At 34.2% G+C, this 28,000-nt stretch overlaps 1 protein-coding gene across 3 annotated transcripts; it reads left to right on the top strand.

Moving 5' to 3' along the window:
- The first annotated feature begins 34 nt into the window (after positions 1-34).
- LOC105342898 (extended synaptotagmin-2) lies at positions 35-27,877 on the top strand. 3 transcript variants are annotated; one of them, XM_066086303.1, is made up of 22 exons: positions 35-419; positions 3,879-3,920; positions 5,596-5,730; positions 7,813-7,889; positions 8,051-8,117; positions 8,336-8,425; positions 8,657-8,712; positions 10,137-10,151; positions 10,927-11,047; positions 11,299-11,398; positions 11,648-11,718; positions 12,304-12,389; positions 12,505-12,553; positions 12,907-12,996; positions 15,544-15,612; positions 19,796-19,957; positions 22,402-22,554; positions 22,740-23,056; positions 24,087-24,185; positions 24,496-24,630; positions 25,732-25,887; positions 26,286-27,877. In XM_066086303.1, exons 1-22 carry the CDS (start codon positions 138-140, stop codon positions 26,350-26,352), a joined length of 2,439 nt encoding a protein of 812 aa, XP_065942375.1. In that variant the 5' UTR covers positions 35-137; the 3' UTR covers positions 26,353-27,877. The 3 variants fall into 3 exon arrangements, with proteins under 3 accessions (XP_065942375.1, XP_065942374.1, XP_065942376.1); XM_066086302.1 differs by having other exon boundaries at positions 36-419; positions 15,532-15,612; XM_066086304.1 differs by lacking the exon at positions 10,137-10,151 and having other exon boundaries at positions 38-419; positions 15,532-15,612.
- The last annotated feature ends 123 nt before the right edge of the window (positions 27,878-28,000 follow it).

The raw sequence follows: 28,000 nt of genomic DNA, 5'->3' as shown, positions 1-28,000 counted from the left end.
ATGACCACTCCCATTTTTATCCGATCATCTTGTTGTTTTGATAACCCCCACAACTTTTAAATCGACTCGTCCATGTTCATGTAGGCTGTCTGCAAAGTAATGTTGATAGTTGGTGCATTGGAATCGAACTTGAGACGATGTCAGACGTAGCACCAAAGTCCCAAAGAAAATCACAGATCGAGGAAGCACAACTTGCTAATGTTGTCTTGAGGTATTTCAAGCTCGCCGGAGTTGCAGTGGGGGTTTGGTTGTCGGGCTACCTCAACTTCAGCCCCAGTTGGATTCTCTTTGGATTGATTTTGTATGTGTGGAAAGAACGACAGGGACAGCGGAAAAAGCTGCAGATCGAGATTCGTCAGGACACTGCAAGGGATGAGCAAAAGGCCATTTTAGCAAGAGTTGAGGATTTACCATCTTGGGTAGGTAACTTGTATATATGGTTAAATTAATGCTAATGAGATTTCTTTACCTGTTTACACCTACTGGTTGAATGCTTATTGATGGGATCATGTTCATGGAACCATGTAAAAGATATACTGCACTTACTGCTTTAATTTGGTTTACTTTTTAAACCAGCCGATGATGGATGTTGGTGAATTATTTGTAATAATTAATTAATTAGTTATAGATGGATGTATGTTAATTGGAGGTTGGTGATTGATACACACAGCAGCTTTATGCTTCGTTTGAAATCCCATCTGATGATAAACTGAAAAAGTGAAAGTACAACTTGTTTTTAAGACCAAAATTAAAGACATTATCATTTTAGTTGTTTCATGACATGTTTCGGGAATAGTGGTTTGGGATGGGTACATCTTAATAACTATGAGAGCTTGTGCTTGCTTCTATGTGTCTGTCAAATTGGTACAGTAGGAGTCATTGGGGAAATCATAACAGGCCTGTAAAATTCTGGTTGAACTAAATTAGTCCCAGGTGACCAGTATGAAAAGAAATTAGCTTGCATAAGTGCATTTTTGAAACAGTACATCTTCACAGGTACACAAAAGTGTATAACACAGTTACAATCACATGCTGCTATGCATAAACATGGTGTTTGTTAGACTCTAAATCTAATGCAGAAGGAGGTGGTTTCCAAAGATGCTGTAAATGATTATTGTATCAAAAGTTATTACATGTAAACCAGGTACATGTACATGCATGATTTAGACAGCAACGTGAGACACCTACAAGGGGGCATCTCAGATTAAATCATGGAGTCTGAAAAGAGGATTAATATTGGTGCTAAGTGTATCATGTTTCACACAGCATAGAAGGATTAAATCTCAATGCATGAGCGTCCATGCCATCTACATGCACCTTGTAATGGTTGTGAATAGCAATGGTTTTATTGTTAAATGACCCCTCCATATAGCTGTCAATCTGGTAAAGAAAACACCTTAGCTGACCATACAAGTTATTTACCTATACATGTACGACACAGTTGGACAGTTTCATACTATATGTAGTCATTCATTTGGATCATGTTGATCAGAAAAGAAAATTGTTTAGACTGACTATTTCAAGGTCAGCTAAAATGAAACAGTGAATGTTGTAAATAAACTGAGATCATAATGTTTGTATTCAAGTTTATTAATTACACTAAAGCTTGAATTCTAAAGACTCCAGCTAGTAGCTATAGTATGTGCTTAAATGTATTCATCAGAATTTTTACACCTGCCTGCAATCTGCATACCCATAATCACCTGAATTCACATGCATTCTTCTGTTCATTTGAGTGCTATGTTTAATGAGCTGTCCCCTGGTATGATATGATGATTCTGCAGCTTGTTTCTGAGATCTGATAATGCATCTCTTTATCACCACTTAACTATTTGACCTGCAGATATATAAAATACAGTCGTATTATAAACACAAATTAACAAACCTGTCATTACAGTGTACTGCTTGTTGAACTTATCATCTTGTGCAGTATTTGTGGACATGTATAAACTATTAGATATTTAAATGTTATTAATTTGTTTTATGAACAAGAAAATGCTAATGCATATTATATACATTTTGTGATGGATCTTTAATGATCTGAAACCTGGACCACAGATTCATTTAGTGTTATGTACCAATCGGTGGCACACAAGTCCCAGGAACATACCCGGTACAAGGAAGTGAAAGGCTGTGAAGTAGAGATGTTTGAATGTGATAGATATAAGCTTGTGCTTATAATAGAGTAGAAAGTAAAACACAACATCGATGAATCAATGATGATTCAGCCATTTCACTGCTCTGCACGCCCCAGTGAATACACTGTATTAGATGGGTTAATTCCAAGTATACACATGGCTCATATCAAATACATACCTGTAATATATATTTTTTTACCAGTTCACACATATACCACAATACTTGTAATATTTATTTATTCAGAAATACTACTTTGGGCAATACAGCCCATCAGTTTACAATAATTAACTTATTATAATTAATGTTTAACATTAGCCTCTTAGGAGTCTAATATGAGGGATGAAGCCCCTGTAAAGAGTATGTCATTGTGTGATGTCATTATAAACATTTAAAATGATCACAGGAAAAAATTGTCATGAAATACAAACTATATTTAACCTGACAACCTGTCATCTGGTACATCAATAATGTTTGTAAGTTTTGTGTTTTACTTCTATAGTGAACTACAAACAAACAAGGAATATAGTAAAGACCTTGCAATGGTGCAAGTACCTCTCAAACAAACATTTTAGTCTTGAATGTTAAAGCTGAACACCGCTCGTAAATAGGCACCGTCACACAGATACCTGGTATATAAACCCTTCGATTTCATTACACCCGATTGCACACCTGAACCTCGTGGCCGACATGTAGTATTCCTTTTGTGGTCTTTAGATTTTATGCATTTTTTTTTATCTTATGTTCATTTTCTGTTCGTAAATAATGCATTGACCAATTTATTTGATGTTAGTATTCTCCTGGCTTCAAAAAGTGCGTAAAATTTGATAATTTTATCGCGACCGGGTAACACGGCGAGGCAAAATGTACGTCCACACAGGTGAGACCTCTACAGCGAAGTACTTTGAACTGTTTAGAGGTCTGTCCCTTATATAAGGGTTGTAGGGACAGCAGTGATTAAAGAGAAATATGGCGGACAGTGCCTATTTACGAGCGGTGTTCAGCTTTAACTTCAATGATGATTAAATTTATGCATACTGCCTACATTTTTGTCTTGAGTTATGTAGCAATGATAAATTGTATACACACACTAAATTAATGGAATCAACCCACCCACACAATTTCAGAGTCATGGGAGATTTAAACTTAGGTTATAAAAAAAGTTCACCTGTGGTGACATGAAAGATCAATTTATCATCACAATGTTTAAGGAACATCATATAATGAATCAATGATTTACTTGCACTCTCGCAAGATCTTTACCATATTCATTGTTTTTGCAGTAATCTTGTGAATGTTTCATTCAGTTTTTATTGCTTTACATAATTTTTTTCATAAAAAATATTAAAAGTACATAAGCATTTTGTAGAATGAATGGAAAAAACCCTGAAATATTTCATCTTCTGTGAATGACTGTGATTAATGTATAGGTATTTATTCAAAAAAAAAAATTGCTTCAGGTTATGACAAGCAAGTGGTCATACCAGCAAATTGAAAAACTTAGCTGAAAATATATATGATATGTGTACCCTGTATTGTCTAAAAGTTTCTAATTTGTTATTACCAACAATTGTATGTAGTAATTAGTAAAAATATCACATTATAGGGATTTCAGCAACACTACATGTACTATCTGACAGTCTGTTGGTTTACAGAACTGTAGGATTTTTCTTTGTATCTAATGAGAGCTGTAAATGTTCAGTACATGTACTAAGTATTTATATTTTCGTTTTGTTTTTCAGGTTCATTTTCCTGAGGTTGAAAGAGCAGAATGGTTCAACAAGGTAATAATGCTAGGCTTTTAACTAGTTATCTAGACCTTGGAGTTTGTTTAAATGCATTATGTAATGGGTTTTGTAAAGTGAATGCTCCTTTCAATGTCTTTTGATAGTGTCAGCTAGATATCTTATATATTAGATAAACTAGCTTGTAAAGTTTTATATGGGATTCATAGACAAAGATTTTTAAAGGTTTGATTGCATACTATTTTGACATTCCTCTTATACCAACTGTCCCACTGCAACTTACAGTAAAAATACTGTTTTAGTAAATCTTGGTTTTGTTTTTGTCAGCCGAACAAAACTGTTGATCTAAACATGTAAATTAAGGAATAAAAAGCAATGTACATTGCAAATACTAATTATTATTTATTAGTAAGTACATATATCACTGTCAAATATTTTAAGAATTGAAATAAAATTTTATTATACCCCCCGCAAACAAAGTTTGGGGGGGTATATAGGAATCACCTTGTCCGTCTGTCCGTCCGTCTGTCTGTCTGTCCGTCTGTCTGTGCAATCATGTCCGGTCCATATCTTTCTTATGGAGAAACATTGGAAGTTCTTACTTCACACAAAGATTGCTTATGACCTAAGGGTGTGTCATGACCTTGACCCAAGGTCATTCGGGAAGGTCAAGGTCACTGGCAGAAAAAGTGCAAAATTCGTGTCTGGTCCATATCTTTCTTATGGAGAAACATTGGAAGTTCTTACTTCACACAAAGATTGCTTATGACCTAAGGGTATGTCATGATCTTGACCCAAGGTCATTCGGGCAAGGTCAAGGTCACTGGCAGAAAAAGTGCAAAATTCGTGTCCGGTCCATATCTTTCTTATGGAGAAACATTGGAAGTTCTTACTTCACACAAAGATTGCTTATGACCTAAGGGTGTGTCATGACCTTGACCCAAGGTCATTCGGGCAAAGTCAAGGTCACTGGCAGAAAAAGTGCAAAATTCGTGTCCGGTCCATATCTTTCTTATGGAGAAACATTGGAAGTTCTTACTTCACACAAAGATTGCTTATGACTTAAGGGTGTGTCATGACCTTGACTCAAGGCCATTTGGGCAAGGTCAAGGTCACTGACAGAAAAAATGCAAAATTCGTGTCCGGTCCATATCTTTCTTATGGGGAAACATTGGAAGTTCTTACTTCACACAAAGAATGCTTATGATTAAAGGGTGTGTCATGACCTTGACCCAAGGTCATTCGGGCAAAGTCAAGGTCACTGGCAGAAAAAGTGCAAAATTCGTGTCCGGTCCATATCTTTCTTATGGAGAAACATTGGAAGTTCTTACTTCACACAAAGATTGCTTATGATTAAAGGGTGTGTCATGACCTTGACCCAAGGTCAATTGAGAAAGTTCAAGGTCATTGTTTCAAAAAAGCTAAATTCTGTCTGTGTCATGTCTTGTATTAATGGAAATATTAGAAGCTAAAAATTAACAGTTTTCAAAAATAAAGCAGTTGTTATTTATAGAAAATGGACAGTGAAATAGATTCATCCAATATTTTCTATAATAGCAAAAATACACGCGTTATGATTTTTTTCTTAGCGGGGGGGTATCAATTGTGAGCTTGCTCACAGTACCTCTAGTTTGTTTTTGGACTTTTGATCAAGTACTCGCTGATATATTGCATACTCAGTACGACATAAATGAACTGTTTTGTATTGCTGTAGATTTTGGACCAGATTTGGCCGTTCATTGGGGGTTATGTCAAGGAGCTCCTCACCAACTCCATCCAACCCAAGATACAGGCCAGCCACGCTCAGATGGCTTCCTTTGTGTTCACAAAGATAGACCTGGGCGATATTGTAAGTCATAGCAGCCGCTGTAGTGTACTGGAACTGATTTAATGATTGTACTAGTACATGTTATCAATGTAATGTATTTAAAGCTGCTTGGTCCAATTTTTTTGTTAATACAGTATCAAGATTGTTTCCATACAAACCATTCATCTTAAAAAGTTATAGACTTTCTCCTATTTACACGAGCAGAATCAGCCTCCTTTTAAAGTTAGAAATATTCAAAGTAAATGAAAATAATTTCTATTTGGGCAAACGAAAAACAAACCAAAATGCATCACGGGAATGTTTAGAAAAGGAAACCGTTTGGTTTCGTCCCCCGAATGATTGGGGTTATTCAACCCGCATGCTATGCATCAATTGTAAAGAAAGCAAACTTGAAATATTAGCGAACAAAGCGTAAATATGTTTATTTGTAATTTGTCTGATCATTTGGCCTTTATTTAAAGCGATGTCAAAGTCGTAATACAACCATACCCGTCTCGTCGTCAGGGGTGAAATTAAACATGAGGCGAAATAACGCGGTACCCTTTTATGTCGTTTGTTTTGTAAGCAAATTTTGTACGTATTTTTCTTCATTGAAATTTGGCTTAATTGACTGGAAAAACTACTGCAATGTCTATTATTATACATATACTAAGCATAATCATCGTTTAAAAGCATGCAAAAAATTTGATAAAAAATCGGACCAAGCAGCTTTAAATATATTCCAAAAAGTTTGATACACATGTAGTTTTAAAGGAGACATGATAGTATTACATGAACGTGTAATACTGTATAGTTTGAAGGATCAGTCTTGCAGCAATTACGATTTTTACTGGTATTACATGTATCAGTATTGTTAAATTTATACGGATACAGTACCCGCAACGTTATTCTTTACAATCCTATCCTATCGTATCATGTATCAATCCTATCATATCGTGTGTGTATACTGTTCTATCGTGCGTTAATCCTATCAGCCTGAGGGTTATCGTTTATTTTTAACAGTTTTTCCGTTTATCCTATCGTGTTAATCGTTTAATGGATATAAGCAAGTACAGTTATTTCAAAGTTACGAGTCAATCATGCGCCGTATACAGACATTTATCGAACAAAAAATGTAAATACCTATCCAGCATTCTATCCTCATGAATACTAAATTCTCAATTCTTTAGATCAAATTAACCAGTAGTATATGTAAATCATATCTGTAAGCAGTGGAAGTGAAAAATGATTGTGAGGTAACATATTTACCTCTGTCCTGTATATTGAATACCGGTATATTAAATCGTACACGGACTGTATACCTGTGTAAACATTAACTTGTATGTAACATACATAATTCGTTTTGCAAAAGTAAAGCAAAAGTATTATAATTTTAATTGAACCCGTTATATTTTCCGTGTGATATTTGATCTCAGGCTAAAATGTTCCCGGCGATCGGCTTGGGTGTGCGGTAAAGTAAACAATGTCAACAAATCGTATGCGGAATGTGTATCTGTGTTAATATTTTTTAACGTGTGTGCAATATAATTTATTTTTAATGCATCATTTTTTATACAGAAACAAATGTATTTATGATAGAGTTTATATTTATTTAGAGCAGATGTTGTATTTTCTTTGAGTCCGCTAATTTCGGTGTTATTTGCTCTCGGGCTGAAATGTTTGCGGCGATCGGCTGGGTTGTTCAGTATTGAAAACAATGATAACAATACAAATAATTGATCCTTTCAGCTCAAAATATTTGTTAAGAAAATTAAACTGGTCGTTTTAATACATTATATAAATGATGCAGCGATTACAACAACTGGGCATTTGTTGATAACAAGAAATGTCATGTATATCTTGATTTGTACGAGTTTTTTCTCAAATTCTGCCATAATCAGGTTAATCGTGAAGATCGTTTAACGCAGTTATACGCTTATCTTGAACATCGTTTATCCTTTCCTATCGTGTATCAATCCTATCATATCGTGCGTGTATACTGTTCTATCGTGCGTTAATCCTATTCTTTCGTGCGTTAATCCTATCCTTTCGTGCGTGAATCCAATCCTATCGTTTATCTAGTAAATAACGTTGCGGGTACTGTATTAGTGTGTTATATTTCAGCCCCCACGTATTGGAGGTGTCAAAGTGTACACAAAGAACGTCAGGAGAGATGAGATCTACATGGACCTGGACATCATGTAAGCTAACTGATAGCAATCCTTTGACACTCACACAACTTGTTTTCATTAACTCTGTAATTTAGTCTTGTACCAGTTGTGCTGTTTGATCTCAAAGTTAGGACTGACCTTTGAGTCCTTTGGCCTTTGAACCATTTGACCTTGATTATTCGTCATTACAGATACAGCAGTGACTGCGATCTGATGGTGAAACTGAAAGGAATGAACATGGGTATAAAAGACTTACAGGTTAGTCTTTTTAAGATGATTTAGCTATTATACTAAATGTTTCATGGGTGAAGTATTGATGTAGGGGGTACTTAAAAGTTAAGATAGTTTGTAATGGCGGGAATTAAAGGCATCATGGGGGTGATTTATATCTCATGCTTTGACATTGTTGTATGTTGTAGATCCGAGGCACAATGCGGGTGATCTATATCTTGATTTGACATTATTGTATATTATAGATCCGAGGCACCATGAGGGTGATCCTGAAGCCGTTGATCAGCAGAATGCCCTTGTTTGGAGGCCTCAGTGTCTTCTTTCTCAATAATCCAGTGAGTATTGACATCAGGATCTAAATGCAACCACAGCCACAAACCCCTAAAATGGAAATCCTTACAGTTCTCCAATATATTTAAAATAAATTCGTCAATTCATTTGTTCTTAAACTTCTTTTATGATTTATGATTGAACTGATTGATATTTGTACCAAACATTTATTGGATAATACCATACCTTGTTCTTTTGATTTTCACCAATCTCTGTGTTGTCATACATTTCTTCAGTCCATAGACTTCAATCTGAAAGGAATAGCGGATGCATTTGATCTACCAGGCCTCAGGTATATTATCTTTCTCATTTCTTACTAATGTCAGAAAATATAATGACTTCAGATTGATTAAAATTGGCTGTGTTTGATGAAATTGAAATAACCAAAATAATTTAATGAGTTAGTAGAAATATAATTACCACTGCTTATTACAGTCACTGTGATGAAACAAAAGAAAAATCTATAGCAATTTTAAATTGTTCATTAACAGAGAGAGAGAGAGAGAGAGAGAGAGAGAGAGAGAGAGAGAGAGAGAGAGAGAGAAGAGAGAGAGAGAGAGAGAGAGGGGGCAGGCAGGAAGGAAGGAAAGAGATAAGAGAAGAGAGAGAGAGAAGAGAGATTGTTGCTGCTACTAATTGTACCATTATACATGCCTCCTGCTTTCTACTAGCTGTCATGGAGACCAGGGACTATACAGGTGTTTCTCCTCCTTCTGTGACAGTGTGATCCAGTCATCAGTTGTTAGTGTCTTTGTCTCTCTTCATTTTCACTCAGTTTTGTAGAGCATTCTCCTTGTAGAGCATTATTGCATTTTTTAGCATGTCCATGTATAAGTTCATGTTGAACTAATGATTCTGAAACAGAAAGGGAGTTGCATGTGGAGATATATGATGTTTTTATTTACATGTACTTGTTGATTAATACATGTACATGTTTTAAAAAGTCATCACTAAAACTGTGTGTATTGTATACCTGGTATACATTTAATAATACCGGTACATGTGAATTTAAAACATTTCTAACCACCAGATAGAGTGGAAAACACAGAAATCTATCCTAAATTTTGCTTGTTAATGTATTTATTACAATTGAGTAGATTTACAAATTGAACATATTTGTGTGTGAATGAACTGCATGTGAACTGTGATTTACAAAAAAACTGTTTCATTTAACAGTTTTATTCCAGCATGAATTTTTATTTGAATTTTATCAACTTGCCAGGAGTTTTTCAGTGGTCTTTACTTGAAATCTACAGCCACAATATGGCTCTGACTCCTGTGTCCTAAAGCTGTTGCTTGGAGGGAGAGAATGTTTATTCATATCATTTTACTCTCGTTTTAAGTGTCATAATGCAAGTAATCTGCATGCCGGATCAATGAGAATGTGTGATGTTTATCATGTTACAACACCTGTGAGTGTGTATTATTAGTCATGTGGGGGAATTAGATGAGCATCTGGGTGCACCAAGGGAATTGTGTATGTTTTTTTCTCAAAAACAATATTAATAGATTGACATCCCCAAATATTAAAGCAACCCACTGTGATGTTAATGTAGAAATTCATTTGGCATTTTGGAAGTTAATGAATATTAATTATGAATCATGGTTTAATTCATTTGCTAGTTGGTTATCATTTTGTTGTTTTGAAGAGATTAAACAAATTATGGTTGTATGATTTTCATTTACAAACCTAATGCTCTTTTTTGAATCGTAAAGGCAGTCACTTTCAAGGTAATGAGACTGGCATGATAACTCTGAACTACAGTGTATTCTACATCTACATCAACATTCTACATCTCACACTTGTACGACTGTGCCATATCATCTATGTCCAATATCTGACTAAGTCTTGGCCTATTATTTGCTGAATTTAAGCTACTGAATCATTTCTTGTTACAAAAATTAGTAGTTATATAGCATGCCCAGGGCGTCAGTATAGGTGTATATACATATGCATCATATTTTGAATACTCAGCTGTTGTGTTGATCATCAATATAAGTTTTATAAAAAAATTCTGTATGAAATATTTTACTTTCTAGCTTAGGATTCCATTTATTGAAGATACTAAGCTTAAGATCATTAATTTCTTTTTAAGATTCATTTTTTTATCTCATTGTCAAATCTTGCTTTATTATATGAATCTATAACATGTACATGTATATGATTGAACTTTGGAAATTGCTTTCATTGTGACCGGAGTAGAAGGTCACATCCATTCAATATGGAGGTCTTATCTGATGAGACAACTTTAATTTGCAATTTCATATACACAAAGTCATACAATTATTCACATTTTATCATTTAAAATTGGCATTTCGTTCTGTAATTGATTGGATTTACCGGCAAAAACCTTGTGACTGTGGATTGATCTGATTTTAAATGTATATTTTTATATGATTGATTCTGCATTTTTATCTTTACATGTAGTACTTGAACTTCTTTACTGACTAACAAAATAATAAATTAAATCCTTTTTTAACAAATTTTGTCTCGGTAATTCTTCAGAGAGATGGTGGAAGACATTATTGCCGAGCAGATAGCCAACATCATGGTTCTCCCCAACAGAATTGCCGTCCCAATGATTGAGGGGTTGAACCTGTCCCTCCTCAAGTACCCACCTCCTGAGGTAAGTTGAAAACACCTGATCCTATTGTACAACCCCTTTTCTCTTCTTGGGATAATTAAAAAATAAAAATGTTTTAACCCCTTCAGCATGTTCAGTAGTGTACCTTTATTTATTTGTCTATGGGTATTAATTTTCTTTCAGTAATTCAATATGTATTAATACTTCAGTTAAGTTACCACCCATCCACCGATATAATTCATCAATCACACACTCTAATGTCTTACATTTACGGTTATGATCTCTATTTTTAGGGTGTATTAAGAATTTACATGATAGAGGCCAGGAACCTGGTATCTGCTGATGTAGCTTTGATGGGCAAAGGAAAATCCGATCCTTATGCTGTGCTGAAATGTGAGTACATGTAAATCTGTACTTTGATATGTATGTTATAGTACTGTTGATGTTTTTATTTTTAAAACAGTTTGGTACCTTATAAAAACATCTATTATAAGGTAAAATTGCTATTTTGAAGTAAATTGATTCCAAAGATTGGTCCCTCCATCTACTTTTTATAAAAAATTAAACGTCAATTTCTACGTACACTCAGGTATACAATATTTCTCAATGTATTCTCCTCCTGATCCATTGATTTTTGTCTAGTTGGCCCAGAGAAGTTCAAAACCAAAGTGATTAACAACTCAGTGAACCCTGAGTGGAATGAGGTGTTTGAGGTAAGTAAAGAGGCCCTGAAGGTACAGGGGATGTATGAGGCCTGGTCAGCAGTGCAGGCGCACTCACAAAAAATTCTTATTCCACAATTCCACAATTCAAATTAATGCAAGTGCTTTTGAGCAAGCAGTTTTCTGAAAAAGCCTCAGATATCACTGAGAGATGGTTAACAACTGACAAGTGCAGTTTCCTTTATTCTTCGGAGCTTCGGGCCAAAAAACACCTCATATACTGGTACACCAGAATGAAAGGTCTATACTGTTTGTTATAACCAGTTCTTTTATTTATGCCATATTGTAATAATGATAATGAGGATGCCATATAGCATACTAATACACAGTGTTATATCAAGTATGAGTTCTTTTATAAGATAGACCTATGCACAGGATATTCAATCTTAATAGAGGGAAAGAGGGGTGTAACTATCTTGAAGGAATACTAGACTTTCAAAACAATGCAAAACACATAGTTTATACACAGGTTACCAATCTTGTGTATGTACAGTGTGTATGGGTGTGCTCTGTAGTGCCTTCTTTAATTTGTCATTTAGTTACAGTTACATTATTGTATAGTATCTCTGATTGTAGACCATTATTGACTGTAAAGATGCCCAAGTGATTGACCTTGAGATCAGGGACGAGGACCCGGGCAGTAAAGACGACAAGATCGGGACGTACGTAACTGTCAGCTGGATCTTCCTAGTTTTGTTTCCTTCTAATTAATTATTATACAGACCATGAACATTTTGCCTTAGTTTTGTTGTTGCTTAAAGCAGTTTTGTTTTACAGGGCAGCTATTGACATATCCAGCTCAGCAAGCAAGGGAACTTTGGATACTGTAAGGAACATTAAAGTTGAATGCTTGTTTTAATGTCAGTTACTGATTATATATAAGAGGCTAATATTTCATGCAATTTAATTGAGCAAGTCTTTGTCCAAATCAATAGCTGGCTCCCAGACAAGCTTGTTAGATTCGATTCTCAAATGCTCTCAAACATGGTGTGAAGGTCTACTAATATCCCATACTCACACTCTGAATCTTACAGACAAGTTGTATGACTGTGCCACAAAACTTTTGTAGAATTAAACTGTGTATAGTACTGATATTAATAATTTTCATGTGTTCTTTTATGTAAAATCACACTGTATACCGTGAAGCTAATGTAAGGCTGTTTGACTGACTCATTACAGTGGCTGCCTCTGGAGAATGTTAAGAAAGGAGATGTCCACATCAAACTGGTTTGGATGTACCTGGCCAATGACCCCATGGTCCTGGAGAAGGTGAGATTTCTGTTTATCTAGGCCAAGTCCTTGAAAATTTAATGTTATTGACCAAAGGGAAAACATTATTACTTCTTAGGTTTGTTACTGACTGTTTACAGAAATTTATGGGGTCGGTTAAGTCCATAGAAGGCGAGGCAGAGCCGAGCCTTGAATGGACTTTACCGACCCCACAAATTCTGTAAACAGTCAGTAACAACCTAATAAGTGTTTTGTTTTGTTGAGGACATAAAGTTTGATATGTAAACAACAAAAGATAATTCATGTATATAACAATTAAATTCATAGGCGTATTCTCTAATTTTGTACCTTTCTCGTCGGTCGTCTGTGCAAACCTGGATGCCATTGTATATATAGGATCGTTTTATTACGTCATGGGCAAAGGGGGGGTCACTCTAAATATTTTGGGGCTTAAAAATTAAAGGTATGGTTGAACGTTTGTGTAAAATATCAGCTCAAATAGCGTTATGTCCGCCATGTTGCAGTTTAAATTTTGACGCCCACCGTGTAAAGAAATTTATACGGCAATCACGTTACGTGATTCATCCAATGACGTTGAGACAATCTAGTCCAAGGCAAAACAAATTTTATTGTATACATGTACTGTAAAGCACCTTTTTACCTCTTTTGTAAGATTATTTTAAGCATGATTAGTAAATGTACAACTATGAAAAGATATACTAGCTATTGTACATATTAACATAGAATTTTAATGTCCAATATGCATGACACCGTAAACCAGCTTTTATTCACAATAACTCTATCTCTTAATTTACCAGTAACCAGCTGGTTTGCAGCTACTTATTTTTGTGACCAAGGGTTTAGAATGGAGAGCACATATAAGAGATATTTTGAAAAGTGAAAGTTTACTGCAAGTTTTATTCCTTATTATGTAAAGTTCTTTCTAACCTCACTCCAAGATTTTCTCTCAAGATAAAGGTTGGATTACAATATTTATTAAATAAATGTTGTAAACAGTACATTATGTTTTTAGAATTTTATTAATGATATTTTGTGATGCCTTTTTTTTTGTTTTTCTCAATTTTGAAATTTAATTTATGGTAAGTTCAAGTCCTTTGTTTAGATTTTATATTTTCCAAGGTTTGCCAATTGCTTTGAATTCATTCACTTCCTAATACATCAAAATATGAAACTGCATGTTTGTGATTTTGTTTTTATTGTCTTTTTTAAAATGCATACCACATTCATACATTTTTTATTTACATATTTTTGATTAATGAATGAAGAAAAACTATCAGTTTTGTTTGTAAATGGTGTGAATGTTTCTTAATTTCATAACTTTTAAAAAATTGTGTGTTTAAAAGTTATACCAATACTCATTTCCTTGAAGAAATCTTAGAACCAAATTGATTTTTTAGATATAAGCATGAATCGATCTGCAAATATACTTTCCTATGGGGCTTGAACTTTGGTACAACCTTTTGTTACCCTGATTTTTTAATTTGAATAATTTGACAGTTATCAAAGTATACCAAATTGATGCAAACTAGGTTGACTTTATGTTTACTTAAAATAATTGTCATAACCTACTTTTATGATGATTATGTAAGAAATGGTCAAAATCAATCTCTCCTGTCAAAATCTTGTGTATGTCAAATGTAGAGTCATTTTCTGGCAAAATGCATGTGTTCTGAATACTCTGTAATGTTAGTGAAAGGAGGAAATTTTTCATTTTTTGCAAGTTGCATGTCATTGAGTTCATTCAAGTTTTGTGTTGCATCATTTCATGGTTTTATATACATGTATCTGTAAATATTGCAAACTAGATTACTTTGGCTAGGAGTTCTCGTATATGATCATTTATATCCACATTATTATATAAGCTACATGTATGTATTTGTTAACACTATTCTCCCTGAATTACACAGCTCAGTGCAGCTTGAATTTTTTCCTTTATTAAATCTACAGCAAATGTTTGCATTGCACAGATACCTAAGCCCCCATATTTAAAAGTTTATAAAAGTATAGAGCAAACAACAATAGATTATAATTATCAGTAAATAACAGCATATTTGTACTTCAGTTGCCAGGCTGTTGTATTTACCATCTTACAACACCCGACATCATGCAAAATTCCAGTGGAGTTTGAGCAGCTTCAGTTCAAACTGCCACGGTCACAGAACTTTAATATAGAGGATAGTCCACATATCACATCAAGAGACATCAGTGCAATATTAGTCTTATTAGTGTAAACAGGAATTCCCTTATATCCACTCAGTACCATCATATTTTACCCTCTCCACATATTTAACTGTCTTGAGTGTAGTGTTTAACAGATTTATTTTATATAAGATTATAAACATGTAATACTTAGAGAATAGATAATGCCCCGAAAATAGATCCTATGCTATTTACAGTAATTGTCAACTAATCACCCTTTATTTTATGACCAGAAATGCTTATTATTATTTGTCCAATGAGAGATGCAAATAAACAAAATTTTAATGATAGATACAAGTTTGCAGGTGAATGATAAGGTTCAGATTGTTCATACTATTATTTGGTACTTTACAGACGATGAAACAGGTAGATACCTCCACGGAACTTGCCACATGTGTCTTGATGGTCAACTTAGACTCTGCCAAAGACTTGCCTGTGAGTACAATTGTAGTAAAGTTTGACTTAAACATTCTAGTAATACATGATATATAATTTTGGCAGATTGCCAGCCCTAATTATATATGTATCAAGGTATTTTTCATTGAAAGCAGCTTCTGTTTATTAACTGTAAAAAGTATATACAAATATTAGCTAAATGTTATGCATACTTGTATTTGATAATAGCTATTTATGAATATGCTAACTTTAAATAAGATCTACTGGTACTTTAACGTAGTTGCAGCAAATGTGTTACGTGCTTAAAAATTTAGTACAATATCTCACAAGTAAATCTTTTGTACTGTTAACATTGTAAGTAATACTATGCATGCTTTATCACACCATAGGAGGTATTCTTTGAGTCAGTATAATTATGACTTACTGCTGTCTTTATTTGCTTGTATGAGTAGGTTGCCAAATATGATAAATATGCAACCACAGAATTATTAACTTTCTATAATATTTACAAATTTCTACAGAAAACAGTTCCCATATGTAAAGCGAATGGAGACTTTTTGCATTAAATGCCAGTAGCAAATTCATTAGAACTCGAGTGGGTCATACAGTGTATGGGAAAACTCCTTTATAAGGAGACAGAGACAAAGCACCTGTTTTGCTGAACATATCTCATATTGCCCATGTATATATTCTAAATATTATTTTGTATTTTTTTTTTATGTTGTGGGCAAGCTTTTGTGATTTATTACCGGTACATATATTCTGTAAACCAACTCATTTTCTGTGCATCTCATTGCAAAACTTATAACATAACTACTGCATACAAACAAACCGGTTTATCATTAAAATACTCTTGATTTGCAGATTAAAGTACCAGGTAGTCACTATTAAGAGTTGGTTCACAGTGATGCTTAGATAGATTATGGTATATTGTAATTACAATGAATTGAGACTGACATTTATTGTGTGTTGTTTTCTACAGAGTTCCAAGGTAAATGCTCACTCACTGTATCTTATGACAAACTACCTGTATTTAGAGATTCCACTTTCCGGCTACGACTAGCAGTAGTAAGAGTGTGCAATTCCTACTAGGCTCTCTCTACTTCATGATCTTCTCACCGTCATGATCATTGAAAATCACATCATCACTGACATCAAAGAGTATTTCTCAACTAAAGTTGAATAAATCATACCCATACATAAGAAAATGATGATCTGTCTAGGAGATTTTAAGTAAATTCACAATAATTTTCATAAAGAATATAAAGTGAACTTTGCATTGAGCTTTAATTAGTAAGGTTGAAAATTTCTCTCCGCTCTGTATTACATTTTCTTGTTTTCGTTTTTTAAAGGAAATGGGTTTTTCTACATCATAGATGTCTGATGAATTAATTTTACATGCGATAACTTTATCAAAAATTTGACCTGAGACTTCTAAAATTAAAAGATACTGTGGTTTCATTATTGTTTCATTAATATTCAAGGGTATGAATTTTCGTGGATAAAGTGAAAATCACAGTTTCAAAGAAAACGTTAATTCGTGGCCAATGACCCTATTAATACAAAATGTTAATAGAAATTGCACTTCAATGAACACTTAATTTCGTGGATCAACTTAAAAACGAAATCCATGAAAATTGTTATACAACAAATATTGATGAAACCACAGTAGTCAATGTCATATTTGCAGATATTTTTTAATGGTAAATTTCCCTGAAAAACACACTGCAGTGTTGTGTAGGGAAATATTTTTACCAAGGAATTAAACTTTTGCACACTCTTGAAAGTGAAAGTTTGGGAATGTCTCGTGATTGGTGGGCGGCTGAGAATTGTGGGCACAGCAGAGTATTTGTTGATGTATAAGGGGGATTTTATACATTGTATTACATGAAACTTAACATATGCCAAGTATGTTACTAACCCTTAATATATTTAGCTGGGTGGCCAGGGAATACAGTATAACATGCTTTCAGTGTAGTAGGAACAAATTTTACCAGCATTTTAAAGAAACAGGGATGATTTCTTTGCTTTTGGTATACATTTTGTAATAACTTAACTGGATATTTAAAAGATATGGGGTTCCCATCCCCAATTCGATAAAATATTCCTTCCTGATATTTTGAATGAATGCTTTTGTAGTTTATGCAGGATTGACGTGTATTTTCCTATCGAAACATCTATTATTATAAATAAATAATTGATTATGATAAACCAGTAATTAGAATTGTTCCTAAATCAAATCAATTAAAGCCTGAAAGCAATGAACAATCAGTCATTTTTCATTCCCATTGGTGAGAACTACCATATTTGCTAGCTCACTGAATGTTCTGAATATAGAGCTTCACTTTATACTTTACATATAAAGATTTCTGTATGTATCAAGACAGTTTGCTTTTATGTTTGCTTTCTTTATCAAAGTAAAATCATTAACACAGATACAGTCAAACATCATTTGTCAACTCGAACTCCATTAGACCTAGAAAAATACTTCTGATCGAAATATACAAAGATTTCAGATTAAAATTAAAAATGCTTAAAGAATGTAAAATGGTTGGAACGTCCAAGTAATTTTGACATATCCATAGTGTATGGTGATCACCTGTATATTTAAATCGTTTTGTTGACTGTAGTTTTTGATGCAGATGTATAAAAGATAATTAATATATATTACTGGTATTCAGATTATCTATAATCTATCTACAACATTTTGCCTATCCTTTTTCTCTTATTTAGTTTTGAAATATATGATATATATTTTTTCTGCAATGAATATGTTTGCTCAAAACACAGACACCTGGCATTAATATTTCTTTCATATAATTAACAATGTACATATTATTACATATATTAATACCTTTATTGGGTCCACCTGAATTCCCTTTTGAAAGATTTCTATCTTCTATAAGTCTGATCAGCTTTGGAAAAAGTATTTGTATTGTTACCGGTATTATATTACATGTTTATATATGTATATGGGATATTGGAATTACTGTATTGGTTTATGTCTCAAGTCTAAAAAATAGTTTTAATCTGACTTTTATGTTTAATAGATGTTTTGTTCTGTTCTGAAGCAACCTTCCCAAAGGGTAAAAATTACAGCTGAATGTTGAAAAGATTTTTGTTTAAAACTTTACTATTTTTGAATTGAATATATTTGCTAGTTGTGTTTATTGTTCAAAGCTAAATTGCATGTACCGTTATTTATGTATTTACAGGAGAAGCTACATAGTGGCTTTTAAACAGTTTACAAAAAATAATACAGGGCTCAGGCTGCCAATTGTATTTGTTATTTTTTATGAAATTTATGCTGTACCATGAAATGGCAGAGCACATAGTGTATAAAGGAACTGGTACAGTAAAACTCGATTATAGTTAAGTCCTAGGGACTGAATTTTATTCACAACAAATATAAAAAAAAATAGAAAATTAATAAAAGCAGCGATGTGATATCATTTTCACTCAATTTTTTTCCACATCTCCAGACTTTAAAATGTATCAAACTTCAGCATCATAGTTTAGTGTGGATGGGACATTCATGTAATTCCATTGAAGATCACTCACCAGCCTTCTTGTTTTGATGCCACTGTTAATCTGAACACCATGTTCACATATGGTCATATCATATGAAATTGTTTTGCTTTTAACTTCTAACATTTCTTCAGTCTTCAATCAATTTAACATAATAGTAGACCACATGTAATGTATGAAGTTTTGTTACTTACTATTGCAATTAAATTTCATAATTAATGGTATTTTTGACTTATTAAAAAAAAGAAAGAAAAACACGAAGTTTTTCATATGTTTGATGGTTTAATAATATGTTACAATTATTTGATTTAAAATGTGTTGTATGTAAATTCATATGAGTTGTGACACAAAGTTTGAGCTAGTACATAAGCCCTGTGGTAAAATTATAAAGTATGTTCAATGTCTACACTATTTGTGAGTTGCTCTTGAACATGTTAAAGTTATATTCTGTAATTATAAATGATCTTTAAGTTTGCCATTGTGAGAACTTACGTTATTTGATATTTTGATAAATGACTATATCATAGTACATGTAGTTAAATACTAATTTAGATTTTGCCGTTACATTAACCTTGTATCTAAATCTAATCTTTGGTTTTAGTAACAATTTTTCTCCAATTATTGAGTTTTGGCACTATATAGAGAAAATGAATAGTATCAGCATTGCTTCACATACTCTTGTATGTTTTGACAGAGAATGAGGAAGCAGATAGCTGAGCCAAGCCCCTATGTTGTGCTCTCTCTTGGACCAAAGATGTTTGAGACAGAGGAGAAACCTAACACAGACAGTCCGGTGTGGGAGAAACCATTCAGATTCCTGGTCCACAACCCCCAGATACAGAAACTAGACCTACAGGTACAGCTGTATGTTACAAACACAATAACATGTGGTACATAAGGTGTCCACAACCCCCAGATACAGAAACTAGACCTACAGGTACAGCTGTATGTTACAAACACAATAACATGTGGTACATAAGGTGTCCACAACCCCTAGGTACAGAAACTAGACTTACAGGTACAGCTGTATGTTACAAACACAATAACATGTGGTACATAAGGTGTCCACAACCCCTAGGTACAGAAACTAGACTTACAGGTACAGCTGTATGTTACAAACACAATAACATGTGGTACATAAGGTGTCCACAACCCTCAGATACAGAAACTGGACCTTCAGGAACAACTGTATGTTACAAACACAATAACATGTGGTACATAAGGTGTCCACAACCCCCAGATACAGAAACTGGACCTACAGGTACAGCTGTATGTTACAAACAAACAACATGTGGTACATAAGGTGTCAACAACCCCCAGATACAGAAACTAGACCTACAGGTACAGCTGTATGTTACAAACACAATAACATGTGTTACATAAGGTGTCCACAACCCCCAGATACAGAAACTAGACCTACAGGTACAGCTGTATGTTACAAACACAATAACATGTGGTACATAAGGTGTCCACAACCCCCAGATACAGAAACTAGACTTACAGGTACAGCTGTATGTTACAAACACAATAACATGTGGTACATAAGGTGTCCACAACCCCCAGATACAGAAACTGGACCTACAGGTACAGCTGTATGTTACAAACACAATATCATGTGGTACATAAGGTGTCCACAACCCCCAGATACAGAAACTAGACTTACAGGTACAGCTGTATGTTACAAACACAATAACATGTGGTACATAAGGTGTCCACAACCCTCAGATACAGAAACTAGACCTACAGGTACAGCTGTATGTTACAAACACAATATCATGTGGTACATAAGGTGTCCACAACCCCCAGATACAGAAACTAGACTTACAGGTACAGCTGTATGTTACAAACACAATAACATGTGGTACATAAGGTGTCCACAACCCTCAGATACAGAAACTAGACCTACAGGTACAGCTGTATGTTACAAACACAATAACATGTGGTACATAAGGTGTCCACAACCCCCAGATACAGAAACTAGACCTATAGGTACAGCTGTATGTTACAAACACAATAACATGTGGTACATAAGGTGTCCACAACCCCCAGATACAGAAACTGGACCTACAGGTACAGCTGTATGTTACAAACACAATATCATGTGGTACATAAGGTGTCCACAACCCCCAGATACAGAAACTAGACTTACAGGTACAGCTGTATGTTACAAACACAATAACATGTGGTACATAAGGTGTCCACAACCCTCAGATACAGAAACTAGACCTACAGGTACAGCTGTATGTTACAAACACAATATCATGTGGTACATAAGGTGTCCACAACCCCCAGATACAGAAACTAGACTTACAGGTACAGCTGTATGTTACAAACACAATAACGTGTGGTACATAAGGTGTCCACAACCCTCAGATACAGAAACTAGACCTACAGGTACAGCTGTATGTTACAAACACAATAACATGTGGTACATAAGGTGTCCACAACCCCCAGATACAGAAACTGGACCTACAGGTACAGCTGTATGTTACAAACACAATAACATGTGGTACATAAGGTGTCCACAACCCCCAGATACAGAAACTAGACCTACAGGTACAGCTGTATGTTACAAACACAATAACATGTGGTACATAAGGTGTCCACAACCCTCAGATACAGAAACTGGACCTACAGGTACAGCTGTATGTTACAAACACAACAACATGTGGTACATAAGGTGTCAACAACCCCCAGATACAGAAACTAGACTTACAGGTACAGCTGTATGTTACAAACACAATAACATGTGGTACATAAGGTGTCCACAACCCCCAGATACAGAAACTAGACTTACAGGTACAGCTGTATGTTACAAACACAATATCATGTGGTACATAAGGTGTCCACAACCCTCAGATACAGAAACTAGACCTACAGGTACAGCTGTATGTTACAAACACAATAACATGTGGTACATAAGGTGTCCACAACCCTCAGATACAGAAACTGGACCTACAGGTACAGCTGTATGTTACAAACACAACAACATGTGGTACATAAGTTGTCCTTTACCCACATACACATCAACAGGACTAACATGTATCATTACAGGTACATGTAATAGATATGTAGTCCACAGCCATAGGTACAGATCTGTAACTTGACATACAGATGCGTGCAATACACAAGAAATGCAAAAAATATTTCAACAAAATGATTTATTTATATCATGTACAAGAGCTTGTTTAAGTGTTCTATGGGATCTTTCATGTTTTGCAGTGGGTTTGATTCTTTGCTAGACATGATATTCTTTAAGATGTGACAGATAATGCACAATTATATGGCTATTTATTACAGATTTTGGACAAGAAGAATCCTAAGGAATCTCTGGGTGACCTGACAATTCCTCTCAAGTCTTTGTTATCTGCCCCTGATATGACTCTGGACCAAAACTTTTCTCTGAAGAACTCAGGACAGGACAGCAAAATTAACATGAGATTATGTCTGAGGGTAAAATAAATACAGATTGTTTTTTTAATTGTTCATAGAATGAAGATTTCTTTTCAGATACAGGTTCAGTTGTTTATCTACCAATAAGGGTTCTGATTTTATATGGATGACAAAGATTGGGAAAAAAATATTGGACATTTTGATTTTTTTGAAATATTTATCCAATTTTTATTTGTTTGAATTAGATTTTGACGACAGAAAACAACCCAGCCTGGAGGAGTGAGGGTACCATCCTGAATACCAACTCCAGCAGTGTGGACCCCCCTGCTGCTCAGAAGGAAGGTACAACATCACCAGACTCCGCCCAAAAATCTAAAGTAGAGCCGGCCAAAACCACTGCCAGTGGAGTGGATCCGGTCATTAAGAAGGTAGAAGTGACCCAGATAAACGCGGCTAAGCCTGAGGGTCAGGTGATCCCCCCAGCCAGCAGTGGGGGTCCTAACACCGTCACCAGCACCGAGGTCAGACAGAGGAAAACGAAGTCCTCCCCAGTCCCTGCAGAGTAAGTTCCAAGTCCAAGGGGGGGGGGGGGGGGGGGGGTGTGGGAGAGAGATCTGTCTTTTCTCTATGTTTGCATCAGACATAATGGAGATTGTCAGTATATTAATGATTGATTTCAATAAAGAACTATATATGATAAGAGTTAAATTTGGCCCCCATAATTCGCCATTTTTTAAGTGTTTTGGATACAATTAAATGTTATTTGATTTATTTGCACTCACTGGCAGTATATGACCTCAGAAGTGACGCCATTTCTATAATTCAATCAAAATCAGCCAAAAATTGACATTTTTCTTATCTATTTACAAATGGGAAATATAGAGAGCATGCTTGAACAAGGAAAATTTTTTTGTCGCTTATTAGTCTTGGCTAGATACATCTCTGATTAAAATATTTTATTTGTTCAAGAATGCGCTCTGTTTTCGGAAGGAAAAACTGCTTGAAAACAAGCTGTTTTAAGCTAAAAATGCAAAAATGGCGGGAAAAGGTTGTCTTTACAATGTCATATCTCTAAATTGTGGGCAATTGAACCAAAATGAATATTATGTAAACACATCACATATATATCTGTACTAAGAAAACAAAGAATGATAGTAAAATGATGATGTTCATTTTAGGGGGCCATTTTAGGCCCTTATCATATATAGTCCTTTGTACCCAATTCATGCAAGTATTTACTCTAATGAGGCAGCTAGTGTATGATTTATGAATCATGAAGTTGTTTGTGTGAAGATTAAAAGAACTTAAAAGTAAAGCAATTGTATTTATTAATTCTGTAGTAATCATCTTCCACCTGGTGCATACAAATAGATACTTGGATGATATTAACTAAAATAGATGCTTGGATGATATTAACTAGTTGTATTTTGTGTATTAAAACACATTGTAAATTCTTGAAACCCTGTTCAAGTAAACTTGTGAAAGCAAAATTATCATGATCTTTTGTGATAGCAACACTTTGACATCATGTCAATGTAATATTTTTCATGATGTAACTGTAAATTAACATGGAAGCTTTAATTTTTCTACAGATCTGATGCTAAAGGAGCCTTTGGAAGAGGGAGAATTCAGTTGACTTTCCGTTACAGCGCCCAGCGGCAGAAACTGGTGGTGGTGGTACACAAGTGTCAGTAAGTCATGGGGGAACCCTTTACTTTCTGTCAGCGTAGCAGTTGATTGTAAAAACAATTAATTTGACAGAGCTTTACACTAGAATTTTTATTTACGACCATTCTGATAGAAACTTGGAATGTTGAGATATATACACATTAGAGTTTCTTTAACTGTTTCCTTTTGAAAATTATCTTAGATTTATAGTTCTATGATTGCTAATCACAGAAAAACAGGATTTAGGGTTGTGAAACTTAAATCTGAATGGTTGTTGGTATGATCCGACTGGATGTGAACCATGGTAACACTGACCATGTGACCTGTTTGTAGGAACCTCCTCCCGTGTGACAGTGACAATCTAGCCGACCCCTACGTCAAAATGTACCTCCTGCCAGACAAGTCCAGCAGTGGCAAGAGGAAGACCCAGGTTGTCAAAAACAACCTCGACCCTGTCTTTGATGAAACGTAAGTCATGATAAAATAATCAATTATAGTTTACAAGCGTAAGATCCAGGTTGTCAAAAACAACCTCAACTTTGTCTTTGATGAAACGTAAGTCATGATACAATTTATTATATAATCAATAGTTTACAAGCGTAAGACCCAGGTTGTCAAAAACAACCTCATCCCTGTCATTGATGAAACGTAAGTCATGACACAATTTATAATCAATAGTTTACAAGCGTAAGACCCAGGTTGTCAAAAACAACCTCATCCCTGTCATTGATGAAACGTAAGTCATGACACAATTTATAATCAATAGTTTACAAGCGTAAGACCCATGTTGTCAAAAACAACCTCAACCCTGTCTTTGATGAAACGTAAGTCATGACACAATAATCAATAGTTTACAAGCGTAAGACCCAGGTTGTCAAAAACAACCTCATCCCTGTATTTCACAAATGTTAGTCTGGATAAAATTATAAGACACTTACATGTACATTGAGCATTTGGCTTGCACCATTGACACTTACATGTAAGAGTGCATACTGTAGTTAAATGTTCCATTAGAGACATTTAGTGCATGCAAGTCGATATTCTGTACAATATATCATTTAAGATTTGAAAATATCATTATAAAAATTTTCAGGCAGTCTTGGTAAAAGTACATATCACTTAAAAAAAACTGAGTATTTTATATAAAACAGTATTCGAAAAAAGGAATTACTTAGGCTTTTCAATTACCGTCTGATGTTGTTATAAATGATATTAAACTTGTTATTAAGAAGTTGAATTTTAGCATTCAATGAAAAAAGGAAATGTGTAGTATTTAAGTAAAGGTAGATGTAGACCAGCTTCTATGTTTCTATATAATGATCAGAATGTATGTAAATTGTTCAGTACACATAGATATAACTAGTGCTCAGCTCTGTACAATGCATGCTCTGTAAATTATCATATAAGTACATGTATGTACTGTTCAGAAATGATGTGTATACTTATTGGTTTGTGATTGTCAAATGGGATCTGGCAGGTTGAGTTCTGGAGAAAATGAATAATACCAGGAGGAGTGCTGGTAGATTTACATGTAAAATCTTCTCATATACACATGTTTCTGTGTTGTAGGTTTGAGTTCTCCTTGAAGCAGGAAGAGATAGCTGACCGGGACCTGGAGTTGACCATCAGAAATGACACCAAGTTTTTCTCGTCCAACATCAAGGTGATGGGGGTGGTCACCATCGATTTGTCCAAGATGGACATCTCCAAAGCTGCCACCGAGTGGTAAGAGAAGAGATATTCTGGATAAAATTAGTCTTTCTTTTTCTAAAATATTGCATGACAAACCTGAGAAATACATACATGTACTATGAAAAAATGAATTTTACATCCATGTAAGGCATACGAAAAGCTTTGTAGATTTCTAAGTAAGGAGATATTATATTCATATATTGCAAGAAGCACCCTTTGCAGATTTTAAAGTCTAGCTTCCATTTTTCAGAAAAAAACATTTTGGAACTACTAGTATTGGGGCTTGCATTTTATATTCTCTGAATTTGATACAAAATGGCAGAATTACAACTGACATTTTTAACTTGCATAAAATAGGAATCTTCCGTTCTATAGATATTGGTATATGAAAGATGATGCCATTGAAATCTGACATTGACCTTTTGTTGTAGGTTTGACCTTCACCCAGAGGACAGTGATGATGCTGAGAAGCCTGTGTCTGTGGAATCTGATGTGTGAGTGACAGCAATTAGCAGCGGACTCCAAGATCTGATTCTTATCTGTGGGTTGTTGTTTCTCCATTATACAGGAGATGAACAGTGATTATACGTTAGTGTATCATTAGACCTTGATATGTAAAATAGACGAGTTATATAATACACATTGCTATTAAGCATGTACAATACATGTATTTTATTCATTATTTGGGAATGGTTTATGAACGATGGACGATGTATTATGGTTTATGTATCTTTGATTTTAGGGAGTTTTATGGTTTATGTATCTTTGATTTTAGGGAGTTTTTAGAATGAAGAAAGTATACATGTATGCCTTACCAAATATCCTTTGTAGAATATGAACTTGTCTCTAGATAATTAATGAGATGATACCAGATTTTGTGAATCAACAGGGAGGAAGAGTTGTTTTGGTCTCTCAGTTTCCTCTCCCTTTGTTATCTGCACAAAATTCATGCCCTTGATACTTTAGTTTTAATAGGCTGGAATAAAGTGTTAACTTAAAACATTCAGTTTTAATCCTTAGGAAACTAGACAGTGCTTTAACTCATACTTCTTTATATCTTTATAATTTGTCTTAAAGTGCCAGGGGAAAAAGACAAAAATGTTTGCCTTTTGAGATTGATATTATGATTTTAAACACTGAACAATGTGATACTTTGTGACTTTATTAATGAGGAATGTAGTGTTTACATGACCTATATGTACAGTCTACATGTTTATGATTATTATTTGATTTTGTTTTGTTTTCCCAGAGATTTCTATGTAATTTTACAAATTTTGTTATTCTTGAATTAAGTCATATAAAGTATATTCTTTTAAGTTTACTTTTACTTTGTGTAAGTTTTATATTACACAATATGTGTAACTTCAGATTTTGTTTGATTTCTGTTGATTTCATTGATGGCCATTTATTTAGATTTCATGTTTTGTTCTTTTTGCATTTCCAAAGTTTTTTTTTTCTTCGGATGTTTTTGTAGATGTAAACTGTTCATAAGAAGTGCAAAGGGAACATGTGATATTCAAAAACCAGTTTATTCTGTTTCCACCCAACAAATTGTTTGTTATTTATAGTATATGGGGTGTTATCTTGTGTAAATAAGAATATATTTACATCTGTATAGATACATTTTTGTGATGCTGAAAGGAAAAAATAGCTTTATATTTGATTGTGCAATAGATTTTAGCAGACATCATTTGTCAGTTTAAAGTACTGGTAATTTAATTAGTTAGTAAATACATTATCCTCTGAACAAAATTGCAGCAATATGAGAGTGAATTTAGTTTAATTTATGTGTTTTTACCTCCTTTAAATTGATGTATAGTAGAAATTTCAAGCTCAACTCTGATGTGATGACTTCAATACTCAGCTGCTCTACCTTCCAATGAACAAAGAGAATATTTTTATGGATATTTTGTGATTTTTTTTTAATTTGTGAAAAATTATGAATCTGTCTAATAGGAATATTATTTAGTTTAAAGTTATAAAAATTGCCATGGCTGTCAGGAATAAATAGGATCAAACTCCATCACTGGTTGTTATTCTTGTCAGAGTTTGTATAGTCTGTAATCTACTTGTTCAAATATCAGAAATAGTTGGAACGTTTTGAAAATCGTTATATACTCATGTCAATTTTAAATAGTTTCAAAGC

This window comes from Magallana gigas, chromosome 5, assembly GCF_963853765.1.
Source record: "Magallana gigas chromosome 5, xbMagGiga1.1, whole genome shotgun sequence".
Classification (NCBI taxonomy): Eukaryota; Metazoa; Mollusca; class Bivalvia; order Ostreida; family Ostreidae; genus Magallana; species Magallana gigas.
The sequence above is the reverse complement of the archived record's forward strand: the minus strand, read 5'-3'. Positions and strand labels throughout refer to the sequence as shown.

Bases quoted from the DNA above. Each gene is read 5' to 3' on its own strand.
- LOC105342898 (XM_066086302.1), top strand. From the start codon at position 138: ATGTCAGACGTAGCACCAAAGTCCCAAAGAAAATCACAGATCGAGGAA. The intron at 420-3,878 runs GTAGGTAACTTG...TTTGTTTTTCAG, and splicing joins TTGAGGATTTACCATCTTGG to GTTCATTTTCCTGAGGTTGA. The intron at 12,554-12,906 runs GTAAGGAACATT...GACTCATTACAG, and splicing joins GCAAGGGAACTTTGGATACT to TGGCTGCCTCTGGAGAATGT.